The sequence below is a fragment of the Citrus clementina genome, unplaced genomic scaffold, assembly GCF_000493195.1.
Source record: "Citrus clementina cultivar Clemenules unplaced genomic scaffold, Citrus_clementina_v1.0 scaffold_1, whole genome shotgun sequence".
NCBI classification, from domain to species: domain Eukaryota; kingdom Viridiplantae; phylum Streptophyta; class Magnoliopsida; order Sapindales; family Rutaceae; genus Citrus; species Citrus x clementina.
The window spans coordinates 2,169,750-2,189,858 of record NW_006263303.1 but is presented as its reverse complement, the minus strand read 5'-3'; the positions used below and the strand labels follow the sequence as shown (position 1 = coordinate 2,189,858).

The following is a 20,109-nucleotide window of genomic DNA, read 5'->3' as shown; positions in this document are numbered from 1 at the left end:
AATTTATCGCAACTTATATGCCGTATGATATGATTTGATTATTACAAATTGACATTGGACGAGTGATTATTTATCTTGTCATTTACTATCACATGATGAACTACACGAGGGATCATTAGTATACTTAGAGCAGAAATACGAATTTTGTATTTCAATTTTACAAGTGTAACTTTATGCTTTGAATGTGACAATGTCCTTCCTTACTACAATGAGAATATATAAATTGCTATTGAATATATATGCTCTCACGTTAGACCACCTATAGGATAAAAAAAGAAAAAGAAAAGTCGTCTTATTTATAATTCGACGACTTAATAAAAGTATAACTTTTTAAAAGCATCTTAAATCGAAGAAATTTTTAAGTGGTGTTGTTAACACCATGTTATTACATCAGCACCCAATGACATTTCACCGCATATAGGATGCGTTTGGGATTGAAGTGGTGTAATTTTTAAGTTACAGCTGCTGTGAAAAAAAAGTTGTAAGTATGAAACAAAAGTTGGTAATATATAGTAAATGTAAATTTTAAACAATAATTCTAATAAAATTATTAAAGATATAATAGATTTTTCATTATACAAGTGAAAAATTATATCAACATAACTTCTAAGTTACAACAGCTAGTGTTTACCAAACACTTGAATACTGTAGCTTTTAAAATATAGCTGCCTAATCTCAATCCCAAATGCACCTGTACACAATGCATATATCGAACCATTTGTAACGAATTAATAAACATTTGTACATATAACAAAAGTTTATTAGGTGGTGATGTGCTGCCAATGTGCTTACCACCCGAAACTTTCTCACAAGTAGTTCTTGTCGATTGTCTTCAGTCAAAATGCATGGTGTGATTAATTATTTGCACCTTTTGTCACCACCAATCGACATTATATAACGATCTAAACACATTAATAGTAAATTTATACATTATTGTGCAATATTAACTTATCCCACAAGAAAATACAATTATTGTACGCGCTAAAAATCTTTTTTATAATAATATTCTATGTAGAAATAATTTTTATATAATCATAAATAATTTTAGTTCTAATTTAGACCAATTATAAATAAGAATAAATCTCACGTTATAATAAATTATAATTTTTTTAGATCTCATCTCTAAGAACTCACTTTCCATATAGTGATAATTCTTTATATATCATAATACAAACACACACATTAAATGTTTAAAATGGAATAAAATATTTATAAAAAAAATTGTTTGGGACAATAACTTATTATTTAGATTTTTAATAATATGACTTTGCTATATATATATATATATATGTACACACACAAACACTAATTTTTTGAAACTATCTCAATCTCTTTTATCAATGTCTTTACGTTAGTTGTTGACATGCCCTATTAATTAATTATCAATGCACCACATACTTTATTACCATAGGGATAACTAAGTTAAAGTAATAATTTTTGTAACTATACTTCTATTAAATTATAGACTCCTCACAATAATAAAATTAGTTTGGTCTTAATAAAATGATTATAGAAAGTAATTTTATCAGACAAATACGAAATATAGGTTAAAAGAAAGAAGGAAATTAAAAAAAAAAGGTAAGAAAATGAGTATAATTCATGAAAAGAAATTTGTAAAGTTGTCTCCATTCATTCATGATACCCTAAGGCTGGTGATCATTTTGTGTGTGATTGGAGCTTTTGTAAAGGATTCTCATGATCTCAGGTGCATATCGAATCTCCCAATTTTTTATTCTCCGATTGCCACCATCCAACACATCAAGAAAGCATGCGTAGTGTCACGGGATGAGTGTTTTGCGCAGTACGGCACTTAGACAACTTTGCCGAATGTTGCTAAGTAAGCCTTGAGTTTCTCAACTAGTTAAGCCAAAAGTTTTCGAAGAGCTAGAGATAAGAGAGTAATGGAGCCGAATAAGAGAAATTGTATTACTCGAAAGAATGCTTACAAGAGAGCTTACAAGTGTTTGAGTTGCTTGCTCTAAGCTTGTTGTTCAAATGCCAAATGACATCCCATATTTATAGGAGAGGCTTGCTAAGCTCTAGAGATTCTAGAGAAATCTACCAATTATCTAGAATTTACATGTGCTGGAAATGTATAAAGAATTCTAAAGTATTTACAAGCTCAATGTGCTAGAGGTGCCTAAAAGTTTTCGCAATTAAACCAAACTAGCATTCTTAGCCTTATCTTGGACTCTCGGGGGGGGGGGGGGGGGGGGGGACAAATTGAGCTAGCAAATTGGGCGGTCCGCAACAGTAGGCCCATTAAAGTTTGGTGATTTGATGTATCTCTAGACTTCTGTCTTACCGTCTATTTCTCTCACCCTAAGGACTCTTGCTGTTTAGGTGGCACAGTGACGTTTTCTTGATCAATTCAATGACAGATTAGCCCTCCAAGCTTAGGCCCATGATGGATCAAAGCTTAAAATGGATCAAAAATGCTACAAAGTTCATCCAATAGTTTTCTTGACTACACCCAAATGAATGCAAGAAAAATGCAATTATAGAAAACTAATTGAAAAACTAAACGCAGTATGCTGCTTGTCTTAAACTGATGCCGATCTTAGTTGTTGGTTGATTATGACATATAAATTTTGTAGAGTAATCTCAATTTTTTTTTAAATTTTTTTTAGCAAACTTAAGTTGTGGTTGTGCAAATTTAAAAAAAGAATTGATAACAAAGAATGATAAGTGGATGTGATACATACTACTTTTAGGTCTCAATTTAGTTATTTTAAAATTAGCTTTCAACAATTTTATCACACATAATTCTGGCATTTGTGTGGGTGTGGTTAGAAAAACTAGCGAATTAACTTTATAGCTTCGTTGATCCATTCTAAGCATTTAAGCCCTGTTTGAGGTCAACATAATGGGCCTACGCTTCGGAGGCTAATCAGCCGTTGACTTGACCACGCCCTGTTAGCTAAACCACAAGGTATCGCCAGAGTACTCCAGAGAAATCAAATCACCGGTCTGTAATCAGCGTTGCAAAGCGAGCGAGCGAGCGAGCGAACACGAAAGTAAAAATGGCGTCTCTTTTGCAGTCGCTATTAGATCCAAAGAAGAACTGGTTAGCAGCTCAGCACATGAAAACGATCTCTAAACGTCTCCGTAATTTCGGTTAGCTTTTTTCGAAACCCTAATTATTTTTGTAATTCTTATGTATCGTCTGTGTACACGTTTGAGTATTTGGTTGAATCGTTTCATAAGCAGGGCTCCGCTACGACGATCTGTACGATCCCTACTACGATTTGGACATCAAGGAGGCGCTCAATCGGTTGCCACGTGAGATCGTTGACGCCCGTAACCAGCGTCTCAAGCGCGCCATGGACCTCTCCATGAAGCACGAGTACCTCCCTGAAGATCTTCAGGTATTGGTTTCTTTTATACTGAGAAAATGTACTGAAGCTTCAATTTTTGTTATTAAGCAAATAGTGGTTGTGTGTAAAGATTTGGGAATTTAGTATCTGATGTTGTGATACGTTTAGAAGCTTGTGGTTATTTGTTTGTGGCTTGGTTTTGATATTGTGATTAAGTGATACGGGTTGGTTGGGCAGGTATGTTAGCTGGTTTGTTTAACTGTTCTTCATTTTCTTTGTGCTTTTTCAGGCTATGCAAACACCGTTTAGAAGCTACCTACAAGATATGCTGGCCCTTGTAAGTATTCTAGAAATATATATATATATATATATGTATATAGATTTTATTGTGCATCCTTCTCTTAGATTATGCATCCTTGTTATGTAACTGGGAAAAAAAATCAATAGATAATAGGACAAGATATTGGTAATATATATTTAAAGCCTCCATGCTTGATGAGTTCTTCCAGAGGACAAGATGTTGGTCATTTATTTGTCTCTCACCTTGTTTAATGTGACTAAGCGGCCATCCAAAGAATTCCCCCACCCCAACACCCCCTCCCCCCACCCCCTCTTTTACCGATGGTAGATGTAATTTCATAAGGATTAATAAATGGTTGTGTGATACTGTTTTTATCTGACAAGATTCCTTGAAGTAATTTCCACCGGTGCTTAATGTAGTTCAAAATTTTGGGGAGCACTGAAATTCTCCTATGTCACATTGTTCAAATGGCTATGATTTATATTCTCTGGACCATGATTTCTTCATGTGTGTCTCTCTCTGCACCAAGCGAAGAGACTCTTGAGGACACCCCCCCCCCCCCCCGGGGGGGGTGGGGGTGTGTGGGCGGTGGGAATGGGCAATCTATGCCCATATAATAACACAGACAGACACATATTTACTCAAAATATTCATACGTTCATGCATACCTACGGGGGAAATACATCATGAAGAGTCTCAGGTGTTCTGCATTGTTTATCAAATATTCATGAAAGTCTTCTTCTTGTCATTTCTTGATGAAGTATTCTTCAACATTTTGGATATAGATATTGTTCTCTTAGTGGACGGTCATCTTGAGTGAAAAGGTTCAAACCCTTCATGTAGTTGGTTTGTTGAATCTCTTACAAGAATATGTAAGCTTAATTAGTTGGCAATCATATTTTATTGTTTTCTTTTCTGCTGTGTCTTGAGAATAAATTTGACAGTTTTCTGTCTCTAACAATGTACCATTAGAACAACCTCTCCCCTTTCCTACCCCTCTCCCAACACCCTCCTTAGCGACCCCCAATAGAGAAAAACCAAAAGATAAGTAAATTGAGCAAAAATGGAAGAGTTCCTAAGCAGCAAATAAAATTAAGATATGTGTTTAATGAAAGTGCGGCTTCATCGTTACTGGAAAATGAGTCATTACTCATTAAGGTTGAAGTTTTGCTAAATTATCTTGTTGCTTGTGTTTTGCAGGTGAAAAGGGAGAAGGCAGAACGTGAAGCATTGGGAGCTTTGCCTCTCTACCAACGCACTATTCCATAAGCCATCTTAGTGTGTTATGTAGCCAGTGCTGAACTGAGTGAATCTGTCAATTGATGCAGACTGCTTTTGGAGCTGGTTTTTTTTTTTTTTTGTCATTTGTGTTAGTATGTCAATGCTGTTTCTACTTGGTTGTCATTTTACTGGCCATTTCGCAATAAATACAGACGACCAAACTTAAAATTTCCGTTTTATGTTTGCCTTGCTATATAGATTCTCAATATTCTTGCTAAATGACAACTTGAAAAGTACAGCAAGATTGGATTGTCACCATTGTAGTTTCCACGATTGTCCTCGCAGGATGATCAGTGTCTATGATATATCTGAGGCAACATGTGACGGTCACTTGTTGCTTCATTGGGTATCAGATCATTGAAGACAAATGAATTACAATCCCCCTTCAGCCCTTGTTTATCAATTATCACTAGTAAAGTTGTTATGTATTGGCATCATAGGAATTCTCTAAGTTCATCATACCCTAAATTTGATGGGGTAATTTTTAAAAACCTCCCTTGAGGTTTGAGCATGCAAGTAGATGTTGAAAATCATTTTATTTGTAAAAAATTTTTTACCGTCAGTTAAATTTTTTATTGACCAATGGTTGACTTAAAAAGATAATATTACTCCTAATAATAATTCATAGACTGATACAACTAAAGTACAAGGGCCTGAAACTTATGGTGCGTAAATCACTAACTATATTATTTTGACATTTTTGCCCTTACAATTTCAAATATTTATACTGTCATAAGTATCTAAAACGATTATTTTACCCTGATCAAGTTATTGATATTTCCTTAAAATTTTAAAAAATAAAATAAAATTACAAACTTAAAAAAATATATAATTGTTTTGCAATATAATCGTTGGATTGGCACATCAATCTAAAGCTCACAAGCGGCACACGCACAAACAATTTTCATTTCTCATCATCTCTTTCTTCTTTCCCTCTAATCTTTAATGGATTCTGGAAGCTCAAATGAAGCACTAGCAGCACCAACAACACAAGCAACTTTTACTGCCCATCCCCATCATTACCCATTCAAAATGCATCATGACCATTTTCCAACGAACTCCATAAACAAGAACAAATTTTAAATAGATCTACACATGAATTAGTGGGCTGTCAAATGCAAAAGAAAATTAAGAAATACGAACTTTTACTACCAATCCCCGTCATTACCCATTCAAAATGTATCGTGACCGTTTTTCGACAAGCACCATACACAAAAACAACATCGAATTTACCAAGAAACAACAGAAAATTTAATTAAAAAACAGTAACATATTTACCCAAAAACAGAAGAAAAATTAATAGAAAAACAGCAGCATATTTATCCAAAAATAACAGAAAATTTAACTCAAAAACAACAAAAAATTGAACCCAAAACAGTAGCAAATGAAGCCAAAATAGTCAAAAATTTACCAAAACATTTAAGCTTGAAACAGCAACAAATCAACCCAAATACAACAGAAAATTTACCCGAAAATAGCAGCAAATCAAACCCAAAATAAATCCTACATAAGCTAAAAAAAAATGAAATTTCTTATCATCTTCCAATTGAAAATTATTTCAGCAATCAAACTGCAAATCAATCAATCACAAAAAAGATAATATAAAATAAAAATATGACAACAAAAATCTAATTTCATCCCATCGCGTTTTTCATCAACCATACACAAGAATAAACCACCAATTCAAATCATCAAAATGAGCTATGTAGTATCATCCAGTTTCAACAAAATGCCTTATCAGTGTGTAACATGAGAAGATCTCGACAACTTTTTTGTCGGGAAAAGCCAAATCCCTGACTTTAACAGAAGCTCATTATTGTCCTCCTCTTCTTTGTTTTTATCTTTTTTGCTTCACGATTTCTACCAAAAAATTAGGGATTTAGAATAACAGTAAGGGGTACGTGTTACCTTTACAAACGATTCCCTTCTTTTTCTGATTTTTACTTCATAATTTCTTTATTTTAATAAATATTAAACTCTAAACTGTTAAGATTCATTTAAATTGAATCCAACGGTTAGATTTAACCTCCTGCAGCATAAATCTAAATGACAAGTCATCCTAGGCAACGAAATTGTAAAGTGTTGGCAATATTTTAAAATGTCAATAATGCCCCACCTACTCAAACGGCAAATAAACGGAGCAAAAATGTAAGGGATTTTTTACAAATAAAATAATTTTTACCATCTACTTACAATAGCCTGAAACCTCAGAGGAGATTTTAAAAATTACCCAATTTGACGATACAGTTTGATTTAGGCAAACCCACATGGTGAGCGCAGACCTTTTCTAACTTCTTATGCCGATTTGGTTTGTAGCATAATGGCTATTTTAGCTTTTGTTATTTGAAGCCTATCTTCGTATTCCGAATGTCTCATATTGTTTACTTTTTAATCTGTCAGAGAACGTAATGCTCATTTTTAGAAATGGTAGTGAGTGATGACACAAGCAGTTTTTTTATTCTTCCCGCCAATTTAAATCACCATATACGTACATATGGAAACTGCTTGCCAAATTTTCGACCACAAACCTCCCCTTCCGGCGGACCCCATGTGCCAACGCCTGCATTTTCTTGCACGTACCAACTCTGCTGCTCTTACGAGATAAGCATTGGATTTGCAATTGCATCGTGTGGAGGTGGCCCTTTGTGGAACCCATCAATGATTCTACTATATTCATACGTCGTTCTCTTTTTTAACTCCTGTAAACTTCGGATTTGGTTGCGTAGCATGGAACCTTTTTCATGAACATGTTAGTAAACTAGAAATTGCTCGCAACGCTGCAACACATTTATGTTTGGTAATATTCTTCTTGAACCAAGTCTAAAAGAGGGAGTAAATTCATAAGAGTTTGCTAATTGTAATCGTAGATGATCTGTTGTCCTTTGTTCATGACGTGCCGAATTGAAAGATGATCTTGACTCGTCCAAATTTCGATTTTATTATTGAACATCAGCATGTGATGAGTCGAGCCCATGCTTTTAATGAAGGAATGGTCATGTAATAATAAACCATCTTCCTCTTTGTCTCTTCCCATTGCACTATTAAAAGAAAGCTAGCAAATCTTCGATTCTTATGTGTAATTTCCAAAACTCAAATCTTGATAATTATTAGGCATGCAAAAGAAAAACAAAATTGTCCCTTAAGAAAGCAAATACAGAAATTGTCAGAAACGAGAATTAAACGAATGTCAAAATCAACAATAATGCTATTGCTAGGAGGACTGTTTTGATGAAGCATTGTGAGTTGTTAAGATGTCCCTTCTCAATCATTGAAGCTACTAGGGTTTGCAATCTCAATCTACAAATCTATTGAAGAAGATTCATTTTCATATGGAAACGCCGATATCACAATAACTGAAGAAAGAAGTGAAGATGTACATCCAATTATATGAAGGTATCTGTCGAATCTGAATCGAAAATATGTTTCTAGCTATAAACTTTCATTTCACTTGCACAGCTGCTCATGTGGCAAGGGGTGGAAAATAAAAACGTTTAAACAATAGGGACGTTGGACATGAAAAGCCAATTCTTGATCACTATGCTTAATTTGCTCAAAAACATATTGTTATCTTCTTATATTTCATTTTATAATAATATGCTGACCTATGTACCCCAGTTATTGTAAAAACGTCACGATATGATGAAAGAGTTCGCGTTCTTATTTACGTTCATTCCTTAAAAATGCAAATTTATAAGTGCAAATAAATTGACACTTGTTAAAGACAAAATGATGCAACATTAATAATATGGGGGATGAGTATTATGGATTTATTTGGGCCATTTTCCAAGGCAATATAATGGTATAGGTGTGGTGTTCTCTCATGATCTGATCATATTCTGAGCAAATAACTCAATCACTGATTGGTTATTAATAAATAAAAAAATAAAAAAAGTTAAATTTTACTCATACATTATCACTAAAAGACATATGTCAAATGATCATTAAAAGCTCAGTAATGATCAGATCATCATGTTCAAAAAAGAAATGGAAAAAGAAGAAATACCGCTGCTTTGAATGGAGAAAATTTCCGGTTAGCCAAACATCCCCCAAAAGGATGAGGAGGTCTAAATCACATCTATGATCTTATCTTTGAAACAACCTCATTTAATGCTCTGCACGTGGATGCTTCACTCATTATATGTTTCTTGTCGAAACTTAGCAGTCGGCTGCCTAAGCCTTGCCTCTTTCTGTGATATCCACTCATCTAGCCACTCAATCCAGCAGACGGGCCTCTAATTTTGTAAAATTGTTGATTTTTTTTATTTTATTTAAAAATCTAAATGGCACAAAAATTTAAAGAAATAAAAGAGTGAATGGATCATTTATTTGATAATCTATTTTAGAAATATAATATTTATTTATTAATTAAAAAAATTAAAAATAATAAAAAGTATAAACTAAATATCTTATTATTAATTTTTTATTCACACTGAAATATATATTTTTTATTTTTAGTATTTTAATTTTTATTTATATGATTTATTTAATTTATATAATTATGAATAAAAGTAAATTTAAAAATACAAATAAGAATAATAATATTAAAATTATAATATCAGGAAAGTTGTTGGTTATTATGAAAATAATATGATAGTAAGTGATATCTATTGATTTTAATAAAGGAGAAACCGAAAATTTTCCTAATTGTTAAAACCCGAAAGTATTATAATATTTATTATTTTGAGTCTTATATCAAATATTGAAATCTTCCTTGAGATAATAAAAAAAAAAAAAAAAAAACTACTAGAAGCTCTGTTAGGATGGGCAAATGTTCGTTCAATTAAAGTTTCCTAAGAGAATCGAACGGATTTTAAAGTTCAACACGAATTTTACACCACCGTACCGGTTCGATTTGGTTTTCAATTGTGTTTGCATTTAAAGTTTAAAGTTAAAAGAAAAAGAAATGGTTCATTTATTGAAAACTTCTGAACGGAAATCGATTTCTGAACACCAAATTGGTGAAGCTGGGTTCAGAAAGTTTTGCCCACTCGAAGGACAGTTTAATAAAGGGAAGCTTCAATTCACTTCCTCAAATTCATCAGTTTCGGAAACTCCTTCGATTACTGCAGGGTTTCCAGTTTTGCTGTCATCCTTGCCATTTGTGGGGTCATAATACATCTGTAAAAGAATAAACACGAAGGCCCGCCTCCGATTACAGCAAATGGCCATGAAAACGCGGTTTCACTATTCGTAAAATCACAATCAGTGATGAAATTAGGTCCCCCCCACAGTTTGTTCCCATGCATGAATGAGCTCAAAAACTGGATCTTCTCCATGCAGAAGCTTTTGACCAACTTGCTATTTCAGTGTCATAATCATCGTACTTAAAAAAAAATAAAACAACAAACTTAATTGAGGTAACCACCTGCTAACTATGTTTGCACTTCTCATTAATTATACTTAATAATCAGAAACATTATATTATTGTTTAATTATTATTATTATTATTATTATTTTTGGCAGTCATGACAAATAGGTTGTTCATAGTAGGGGCGCTTTTTCTTTTTAAAATACTATTGTTATTATTAAATGAATTTGAGAGCTAAATTTGGCCTTGTGATATAGGGTGAAAGTTCCCATACCTGTCCCATTCGAGAATACAACTAAATTTCAAATTGACACTTTTGGACCCATTAGCCCATAATGCACAATTCCTTCTACACATTGCATCTTTCATAAAAAAAAGCAGCACTTTATTTTTACCATAACAGTAGAAAGTAGAAACCAACAATATATAATAAATTAACCCAGCTCAAACTTCTACAAATTTTAAATTGTAAATTCATGGTAAAACAACACTATCTTTATTCAGTAATGGAGCTATAAAGGGCCATAGGTGGTGGTTGTGCTAGGATTTTGATTCAGTAGGAGGCATAGTGAAGGAAACTCGTATCTTTCCTCTAAATTTCATTTCCTAGGGAGACGGCCAACATCCTCCAAAGCTCAACATAATTCTACCGCCAAATGGATGTGGTCTGGCTATGCCGCCGGTCTAGCTAGCTGCGACACAATGTTTAGCTCTGTGTAGTTTTAAGGTCTCTTTGAAATTAAAGTTGAATAATTATATATTAAAATTTATTGTAAGTACTAGTTCTTGTAAATTAAAAATTAAATTTATTTAATTTTTTATTTGTATGATAAAAAATTTATATTATTTTTATGTAAAAAAAAAGAAGAAGAAGAAGAAAAGAGGAGGACGCGTAACCAAATGAGAACCGTTTGATGAAAAAGTAAATAAATTATGAGGAGAAAAAACAAAATCGGAAAAGGGGAAGGACACGACAGCCTGCATATCCGCCCCAAGATCGGGTCGATGGGGGCACATGGAGTGCTTCGTGATGATGGATGAGGCTTGCGGATGAAAGTCGGCCCACAATTTCAATATAATAATATTTTTAAGATTGGCGAGGGCCCACATTGCATTACAAACATGAAAGCCCAGAAACAAGCCACGACTTCGAGTTTCTTTTTGATTAAGGCCGTTCATTAGCTCAGCTGAGATCGCTGCCTCCTCCTTGCCGTGGCTTTCCTCGTGGCATGTTCCATGTTTTTACTTGCCTCGTAATTTGTAAATATCCTCCAATTTTTTAGTTAATTTCCCCTCTCTTTTTTTTTTTTTCTTATTAATATGTGGGATTCCCCTTAGGTGCAACAGTGGCACCGTGCCACTGTTGCACCCTGATCCTAATATGTGATGTAAAATTAATTTATTTGAGTTTATATATGTATTCTTCTTTAAAGACAGTACTGAGATTGAATTGGGTCTGTAAATGGAAGGCGATCCAAATGCCAATTCTTTTTCATCCCATTTTTCTACAAATTAAAGAATGAGAACAGGACACCAGTGGCGTTTGCTTCCCGGATATATGACATCTGTCTTTGTGTGGATATAGAATCCACACATGCAAGAGACGATTGATTGAGAAAATGATTAAAGAAAATAATTCATCTACCATATAACCTTTTTTTTTAGTTATTATTATTATTAAGGTTTTGATATTAATGAAGTGAGGTAATTGATTAATTAATTACATATGGAAACCGTAAAGAGAAAGTTGTAAAAACAGAAAACATTGGAGAGCTAATTAAAGTAGCAAACTCCCTATAAAAAACTATGTAATCTCAATACAAATACAACAAATTAAACATTCTATGTTCGCGACCAATTAATTAATTAATTTTAAAATGTGAGAAGTCTGAAAAAACTCATAAACTACACAATTTATACGTTTTAAGTTTTAAATTTCTTAAATTCTACGGTTTTAAATTTTTCTTGTGTTTTTTTACACTTTAAAATATTAGACAAAAAACTTATATATATATATATATATTAATTTTTGTCCTAACATCAACAGAATGTCAAAACCCTTACATGACAAATTAAAAAAGAACCATGTTGCATGGATAAATGAACACACTAAAGTTGTAAAACAAATAAAAAATGTTATTAAAGAAATCTCTTGTTTATTCATAGCAAATCCTGCTTTACCTAAAATTGTTGAAACAGATGCATCAGATTTAGGTTATGAAGGAATATTAAAGCAAACCGATAATAATAAATAACAAATAGTACAATATGTTTCTGCTCGTTGGAATGAATGTCAAAAAAATTATTTATATATATATATATATTAAACAGATCTGTGACTGTGAGGGAGGCACAGTTAAAAACAAAATCTAAAGACTAATGAGATAAATTAGATGACGAAAATGACCTTAAAAGCTCTTTCTAACAAGTAACAAAAGACGGAACAAAAAGCTGGGGTGGGTTAAAATGTCGTGGCCTTGCATGCAGATGCAGTTGCATGTGACGTTGAACAGCTTTTGCCTTGGACCTCCACCAGACGACATCCAGGTTTGGGGCATTAATAATATTAATAATTCTAGGGCAAATACGTCATTCGAAACCCCTCCACGTGATGATACTGTCAAGCCAAAAAGAATGGCGGATTCGTTATTTCCTCTAAAATCCAAGGGCTTAGTTCTCTTTGGACATGCATATAACCCCCCCACGATGCCTCTCTTTGTATTTGCTCTCTCCTAACGCATTATTTCACTCGCTCACTCACTCACTCACTCACTCACTCAACTCTCCCTCTCTTGAAAACTTGCATAAAATAGTATAAGCAATGCGAGGCTTCATTTTCTTGTCGGCGCTTCTATGTTTCACTTGCCACCACATCGCCTTCTCCATTACAGACGGTAAGCAAAACATTTTCAATACGTACACATGCATATATAATATATATTGCACACACACACACACATTAGTTTCGCACGTTTCATATATTTACCTTCTTCGTGGGGAGGGAAAAAAACCCATGACAATAGTAGCATCTATGCTCGATTTTGATGTTTTTAAACTTTTGGCCTTGTTCCTTGTCTTTCGGCTAGTTTAATGATTTTGGTTCATTAGGGGTCAAACGAAAAACAAACAAACTGGGAAGGGTTCTATCAAAATTTTATAAATCTGAGGAGCAAAACGTAAGATTTACAGAGGAATGGACTAACTTTCATTTGAATCCTTTATCTTTTCTGTATCTTACTGGGGCAAAGATTTTTTTTTTTTTTTCTTCCTTAAGTTAGTGTATAGAAAGGGAAAGTAGAGGACCTAAAGGGAGCGAGTATTGAAAGTTTGATGTGGTTAAAATGACCAAAACGACCTTGTGGGGATAGAGTTTCATTTGATGTGTGGTTTCTTAGCTAAGTTGAGACCAGAAAGGGCACGAGATGACTTGATTGCCGTACTCGGCGGTGGTTAGCTCAGCCACCAAAGTTTTTTTCCAACCAATGGGAATCAGTAATTCTCTGCTGTCAACTTGTCATCATTCATGAACTGTCAGAGAGTTTTAAAATTCAAATTCTCTTTCGAGGGTAAATGTGTCATTTTAATCCTCTACCAAACAGAAATACAGAATTACATCATATGTGCAAATTACTCATCATCTTGTTGGTGGATATACATCGCCTTTCATAGTCGGATAAGGATTGTTATGAGTCATGTCATCATGTTGGCACTTGTATTAATGAATAATGAAAGAATGATACTAATTTTGATGGCTAATTTGGTCATTTGATGATATAATAATACTGCAGGGCTGTTGCCAAATGGCAACTTTGAGCTGGGGCCGAGGCCCTCAGACATGAACGGGACAGTGGTGCTCGGGCGGTATGCAATTCCCAGCTGGGAAATTTCAGGATTTGTGGAGTACATAAGATCAGGGCAAAAGCAAGGGGACATGTTGCTTGTGGTGCCGGAGGGGGCCTTTGCTGTGAGGCTGGGCAACGAGGCATCAGTCAAGCAGAGAATCAAGGTGATCAAGGGCAATTACTACTCAATCTCATTCAATTTTGCCCGCACCTGCGCCCAAGAGGAGTCACTCAACATCTCCGTGGCACCCGAATGGGGCGTGCTGCCGCTGCAAACATTGTACAGCAGCAATGGGTGGGACACCTACGCTTGGGCATTCCAGGCTAAATTTAATTATGCCGAAATCGTTTTGCATAATCCTGGAGTTGAGGAAGATCCAGCTTGCGGTCCACTCATCGATTCGATAGCCATTAGAGGCCTGTATCCTCCTAGAGCATCCAACAGTAAGTTTTTTCTTTTTCTAAATTTCCCTTCGATTTTTTTTTTAAAAAACGGTGTAGTTTTAATACATGATTAAATTTGTTTACTTCATTAAGTATCAAACACTTGGACTAAAGTTTCTTGTTTGGCTGACCCGATTGTAGAAATTTGATTGGTATATTTTCCCACACATTTGCTGTGGGGACTAAATTGTCATTAACGACGGGGACAATTCAAAATCAAATCTTCGGTCATTTTGTTTGCATTAATTTTATCACAAGTAGGTGCAGACTCATTAAAAGCTTATGTGTGGTGAAGCTACAAAAAAGGACACTACATTTAATTTTTTATTGTCTTGTGCCGTACCCGTAAAACATTCACTGTCGAATTAACTACCAAGCTATGATTGCCTTGATCTTGAAGATGGCACAAAGATTTCATAAAATTAATGTGCCAACTAACGATAAAGGGTAAAAATACATCCCGATCTCTAAAGAAGTTTGTCCTAATTAATTAATATACAATCAGCCTCCAATTATTCTAAAAATAGACAGTTAGCCAGTAAGAGTCTAGCGTACATTGAGAAAAGTCTCGGGAGTTTGAGCGTAATTTTTGCTAATGCTAATTTTTATGTTGTGCAGAAAACATACTGAAAAATGGGGGATTTGAAGAAGGTCCTTATGTGTTCCCGAACACATCATGGGGTGTCCTAATCCCACCAAACATTGAAGACGATCACTCTCCACTTCCAGGATGGATGATTGAATCCCTCAAAGCAGTTAAGTACATTGACTCGGACCATTTCTCAGTGCCACAAGGCAAGAGAGCAATAGAACTTGTAGCAGGAAAAGAAAGCGCCATTGCCCAAATCGCAAGAACCATCCCAGGCAAAACTTACACTCTGACTTTCACCGTCGGCGACGCCAACAATGCCTGTGCAGGATCGATGGTTGTTGAAGCTTTTGCCGGCAAGGGTACAATCAAAGTGCCTTATGAATCTAAGGGCAAGGGTGGATTCAAGCGCGCTGTGCTTCGATTCGTGGCTGTTTCTAACAGAACCCGGATCATGTTCCTCAGCACATTTTACACCATGAGAAGCGATGACTTTTCTTCTCTGTGCGGGCCTGTTATTGATGATGTGAAGCTGTTGAGTGTTCGCAGCAAGGCATGAATGAAGTGAAGTGAATTCTAGAGCCATTGTTGAAGAAGCAAACTAAGGATGGCTGCTCGGAGCTGGAATTATATGAAATTATTATATAATATTATTATTGAATCCTCTGTTATATACACTACGAATTTGATGTTTTTGCTGCGAGGAAAATGAAGCGATTTCAGTGTGAGTTTAGCACAATATATATCTATATATTTACTGATTATTTCAATTAAGATATAGTCTATATTAGCAGTGTGATCTTATAAATAATTAAAGATTAAAGTTGGTTATGTACCGTAGCCAAATAAATGGGAAATAGTTTTAAATTATTCATTATCCACTTCTGTGACTATTATGTTGTTTTGTTTTATGTTTTGACGAATTCAACGTATGGATCTATTAAATAGATAAAAGAAAGTGTGAGATTAATAATCAATTCAAAGCCCAATTCCCAGCGTGTCAGAAGATGGATGGATAATGTTAATTAATGCTCAGGATGCACAGGCAATGGGAAGAAAAAGGGAAAATTTGCAGTAATAACTATTAAAGTTTTGATTTTTTTCATCTTAACCCCTTAAAAATATTTCTATCAACATTAGCCATAAAACAACCTTTGAGACCAAAATACCCTTCTCCCTCATCTCTCCCCCAACACTCCCTTTCACTCATCTCTCCCAAACCGATCCAACTCCCATCATCGGCGGCAGCATCAACCCTCGTCGGCGGCAGCTCCATCTCTTACCAGCATCCGATCTACGATCTACAATCTTTAACAAAACCTAGGTTAGTCATTTTTCTTATTTTCATTAATTTAAAATGAAATTTTAGAATAATAATAATTATAGTTTGAGAATAATGTTGATGGTGGTGCTGTTTGTGGTGGTTGATGGTGCTGTTTGTGGTGGTTGTTTTTCGATTTTGGAGTGTTGTGGATTAATTTTGGGGGTGGGGAGGGATGGGGGCGCGCACCCCCCGTTGTCGCACCAATCTCGCCTGTCGCACCAAAAATTAGAGTGGCTTTTTTTTTAACGAGTCAATTTTTTTTTCTGTAAATGTAATGTAATAATTTTATAAATATTACAGATACATGGCGAAATTAGAATCACCGGATATCGAAGTAGGCAAGATGTATTTTCGTTATGCTGATCACTTTCCTGGTCGAATTTCGAGCATGTGTAAGTTATCTTCGATTGTAAAAGCCATCGAGGAAAAATTAACAAAGCGGCAGTTGAGTATGTTCAAAAAAGATATATTTGGGCATTTCTTGGAGTATCGAAGTTTTCCATTTAGTTGGGTAATTTTGCACAATCTTTTACTGAGGCAAGTGGTCCATGAACAAGATAGTCATGAGGATCAGTTATGGTTTCAAATTAGTGAGCATTTGATTTGCTTGTCAATTGTTGAATGGTGCTTGGTTATTGGACTTTCATTTGGTGTTGATACTAATAAAAAAATGGAAAATTGTAACCTACCCCCAAATAAATTGACATTTTGCACAGCGTCCCCAACAAATTTGACTTGTTGCACTGCGCACCCAAAAAAATTGACATTTTGCACCACGTCCCCAATTCCGTTATTTTCTCAGTTAAGTTTAACGGTGGAGGGGTAAAATTGGAAGTTTATTCCTTAAATTAATTTTAATGGGAATTCTCTTTGTTGCAATTAAAATAAAAATCTTTAAAAAATTAAAGGAAAAATAATAGTGGTGACAATGTACACGTAACAAGAAATGTTTTTATTACAATTAAAATAAAAATCTTAAAACAATTAAAGGAAAATAATAGTGGTGACAAATATACATGTAACAATATTTTTTTTTAATTAAAATTGAAATAAAAATCTTTAAAAAATTAAAGAAAAAATAATAGTGGTGACAATGTACGTGTAACAAGAATTTTTTTTTATTGCAATTGAAATAAAAATCTTTAAAAAAATTAAAGGAAAATAATAGTGGTGACAAATGTACATGTAACAAGAATTTTTTTTATTAAAATTGAAAAAAATTCTTAAAAAAATTAAAGGAAAAAGAATAGTGGTAACAATGAACATGTAAGAAGAATTTTTTTTTTATTGCAATTGAAAAAAAACCTTAAAAAAATTAAATGAGCTAAAAATTTTGTTTTTTTACATAGAGGGGCATTTTTGTCATTCAATCAAAAGTTAGACGGAGCCGTTAGAAATAACTGAAAAATTAACGGAATTGGGGGCGTGGTGCAAAATGTCAATTTTTTTGGGTGCGTGGTGCAACAAGTCAAATTTGTTGGGGACGCAGTGCAAAATATCAATTTATTTGGGGGTAGGTTACAAATTTCCCTAAAAAAATGATGAAATGGAGCAGAGGCTACAGAATACGTATTTTGGTGGTGTGCATCGTAAGATTAATATGAACGAATTCGATGCAGTATTTAAGAAGTTGAAATTCGAGAAAATTGACAATATGAACGCATTAAAGATTGCGCTGTTTTATTTTGCGGACAGAGTACTAAATGCAAGAAAAAATCACTGTCAAATCAATTTCGATTGGCTTGATCAAGTTGATGATATACAGTACTTCCGAAAACGTCCATGAGGTCTATTGTCGTGGGAAATGATTTACGAGAGTTTTGACAATGCACTGTTCGAGAAAGACGAGAAATTTAAGAAGACTCGGTTGAAAAATCCAGATCATAACATTGAAAAATACAATCTTTACTGCTTTACGTCCGGGGTTCAGGTGCGTTTTTTATGTTTATTAATAAGTTTTATAATATTAAATATTTGATAGTTGTTTTATTTGATTTTTCATTTTGGTTGTTGTAGGCTTGGATTTACGAAGCAATCGGAGGGTTGCCATCAACACGGGTCGTCAAAACGAAGAAGAAGATTCCTCGCATTCTGCAATGGAAGCCCATGGCGTCTTCGAGAATCAACTTTGCAGAGGTTTATTCGTTCTTCAACGACGAATCTCGTCTTGTAAGTAATATGTATTACTTATTTTTTTAACTTTACTAAATTTAAGTTATGTATACTTAAAATTTTCAATTGAATTTATGGCATGGGGACGTTTTACAAACTCTTGAGCCAAATTTAAATGAGAGTAGCAGAAAATATTGGCTCTCTGTGAATGATTACTTGCCAAGCATTCCAGACTGGGTTCATAAGGTCGGTATACTCTAAGTACTAAAAATTTTTTAATCGAAATTTTTGACTTTTCATTTACTAATTTTAAATGATACTTTATACAGCATCAACCATCAATCAACGCAATGCCGTCGGTTACAAGACAATCAGACGAGCATGACGATCATGACGACATACCAAACCCAATACCAGAGCAGCGTCATGACACTTCTGAGGATGAGGTGGCTGTTGATGACCACCAGCAGCAAACATACAACTCTGATGACGCACGGGATTCTGAGGTTATAAATAATATACGATATTTTTCTTTTATAAATCATTATTTTTTTATTGTTATTCTAAAGTTTTATTGTTTTCTTTTGTAATAGTCGAGGACAAAGCAGTTTAATGATTACATGCGATCACGGCTGGATAAGATTGATCGTAACGTGTACGAAATAAAGTCAGAATTAAAAGATTTTAAAGAAACCGTTGTTGGCTTCATCGACACATTTTCTAAACGTCCAAAAAAGGATTCTTTCACTGCACGCTCGTATGCGGTGAGCAAATTTAAATTTAATAATTATGTTCGTTTAGCTTTTAATTTGATAGTTGTTTAATATGTTCTTCTTGGCGAATGGACAGGCCCCGGATGACTATGGAGTGTATACTGACGTGGGCAATCAAAATTTATCTACGCCCACGTCATTGTATAGTTTCTACGGGGATGTTAGTGGGGAGAGCGTGCAGGTGTTCATTGAGGTATCTCCGGGCGTTAGTAAGTTCGGCCGCGTGTACATACCATCATATGTTTATAACAGTCCTTACATGATTCCTCCAATCAGGCGAGGACAGAACGTCCGGCCTTTACCTCGACCCCAAATTATGGAGCATGCGATTGACATGAGTACGAGTGTGGATGTAAATTCACTGAGAGGATTTGAGGACTCTAGTCTGTTTAATGAGTTTGATCGATGGTTCACTAGTGATATCAGAGTCCGCCGGAGAGTCCAGCACCCGCGGTCATTCTTTTAAATAATTTTGGGGACAGATTCGATGGGATGGCTAGGCGATGAGGTATTTATATTTTCGAAATTTTTTTAGTGTTGTGGATTTGTGTATAAAATTTTTCTTTTAAATCGTTATATTTCTGTTTCTCTACAGCATATTCACGAGTATCTCCGCTTGATTAGCGAGAAACAACGACAGTATCCAAATGCTTTACTCCAACGTGTCACACATACTGACACATTTTTTTGGGTAATGTGCCGACAAAACTTATAAATAATATTTATTTATTTTTTAATTATTGCCTTTAAGTTTTGTTCATTTATGCATTTCTTGGTTATCTATGTACTAGGTGCTCTTGAATCAGTTATGGAATAAC

At 34.5% G+C, this 20,109-nt stretch overlaps 2 protein-coding genes across 2 annotated transcripts; both read left to right on the top strand.

Annotated features, from left to right (window-relative positions):
* Nucleotides 1-2,863: 2,863 nt before the first annotated feature.
* LOC18054942 (cytochrome b-c1 complex subunit 7-2) lies at nt 2,864-5,076 on the top strand. The gene is made up of 4 exons (XM_006450436.2): nt 2,864-3,117; nt 3,211-3,368; nt 3,607-3,654; nt 4,819-5,076. Exons 1-4 carry the CDS (start codon nt 3,024-3,026, stop codon nt 4,885-4,887), a joined length of 369 nt encoding a protein of 122 aa, XP_006450499.1. The 5' UTR covers nt 2,864-3,023; the 3' UTR covers nt 4,888-5,076.
* A 7,862-nt stretch (nt 5,077-12,938) lies between these two features.
* LOC18054941 lies at nt 12,939-15,829 on the top strand. Its single transcript, XM_006450435.2, has 3 exons — nt 12,939-13,101; nt 13,996-14,493; nt 15,112-15,829. The coding sequence occupies exons 1-3, from the start codon at nt 13,029-13,031 to the stop codon at nt 15,639-15,641; spliced, it is 1,101 nt and encodes a 366-aa protein (XP_006450498.1). The 5' UTR covers nt 12,939-13,028; the 3' UTR covers nt 15,642-15,829.
* Nucleotides 15,830-20,109: the final 4,280 nt, after the last annotated feature.

What these genes read in the sequence shown, in the direction of transcription:
- LOC18054941 (XM_006450435.2), top strand. Translation starts at nt 13,029, where the DNA reads ATGCGAGGCTTCATTTTCTTGTCGGCGCTTCTATGTTTCACTTGCCAC. An exon ending in CGCCTTCTCCATTACAGACG is followed by an intron (nt 13,102 to 13,995) that starts GTAAGCAAAACA and finishes ATAATACTGCAG; the next exon opens with GGCTGTTGCCAAATGGCAAC. An exon ending in TCCTCCTAGAGCATCCAACA is followed by an intron (nt 14,494 to 15,111) that starts GTAAGTTTTTTC and finishes TATGTTGTGCAG; the next exon opens with AAAACATACTGAAAAATGGG.
- LOC18054942 (XM_006450436.2), top strand. Translation starts at nt 3,024, where the DNA reads ATGGCGTCTCTTTTGCAGTCGCTATTAGATCCAAAGAAGAACTGGTTA. An exon ending in TAAACGTCTCCGTAATTTCG is followed by an intron (nt 3,118 to 3,210) that starts GTTAGCTTTTTT and finishes TTTCATAAGCAG; the next exon opens with GGCTCCGCTACGACGATCTG. An exon ending in TACAAGATATGCTGGCCCTT is followed by an intron (nt 3,655 to 4,818) that starts GTAAGTATTCTA and finishes TGTGTTTTGCAG; the next exon opens with GTGAAAAGGGAGAAGGCAGA.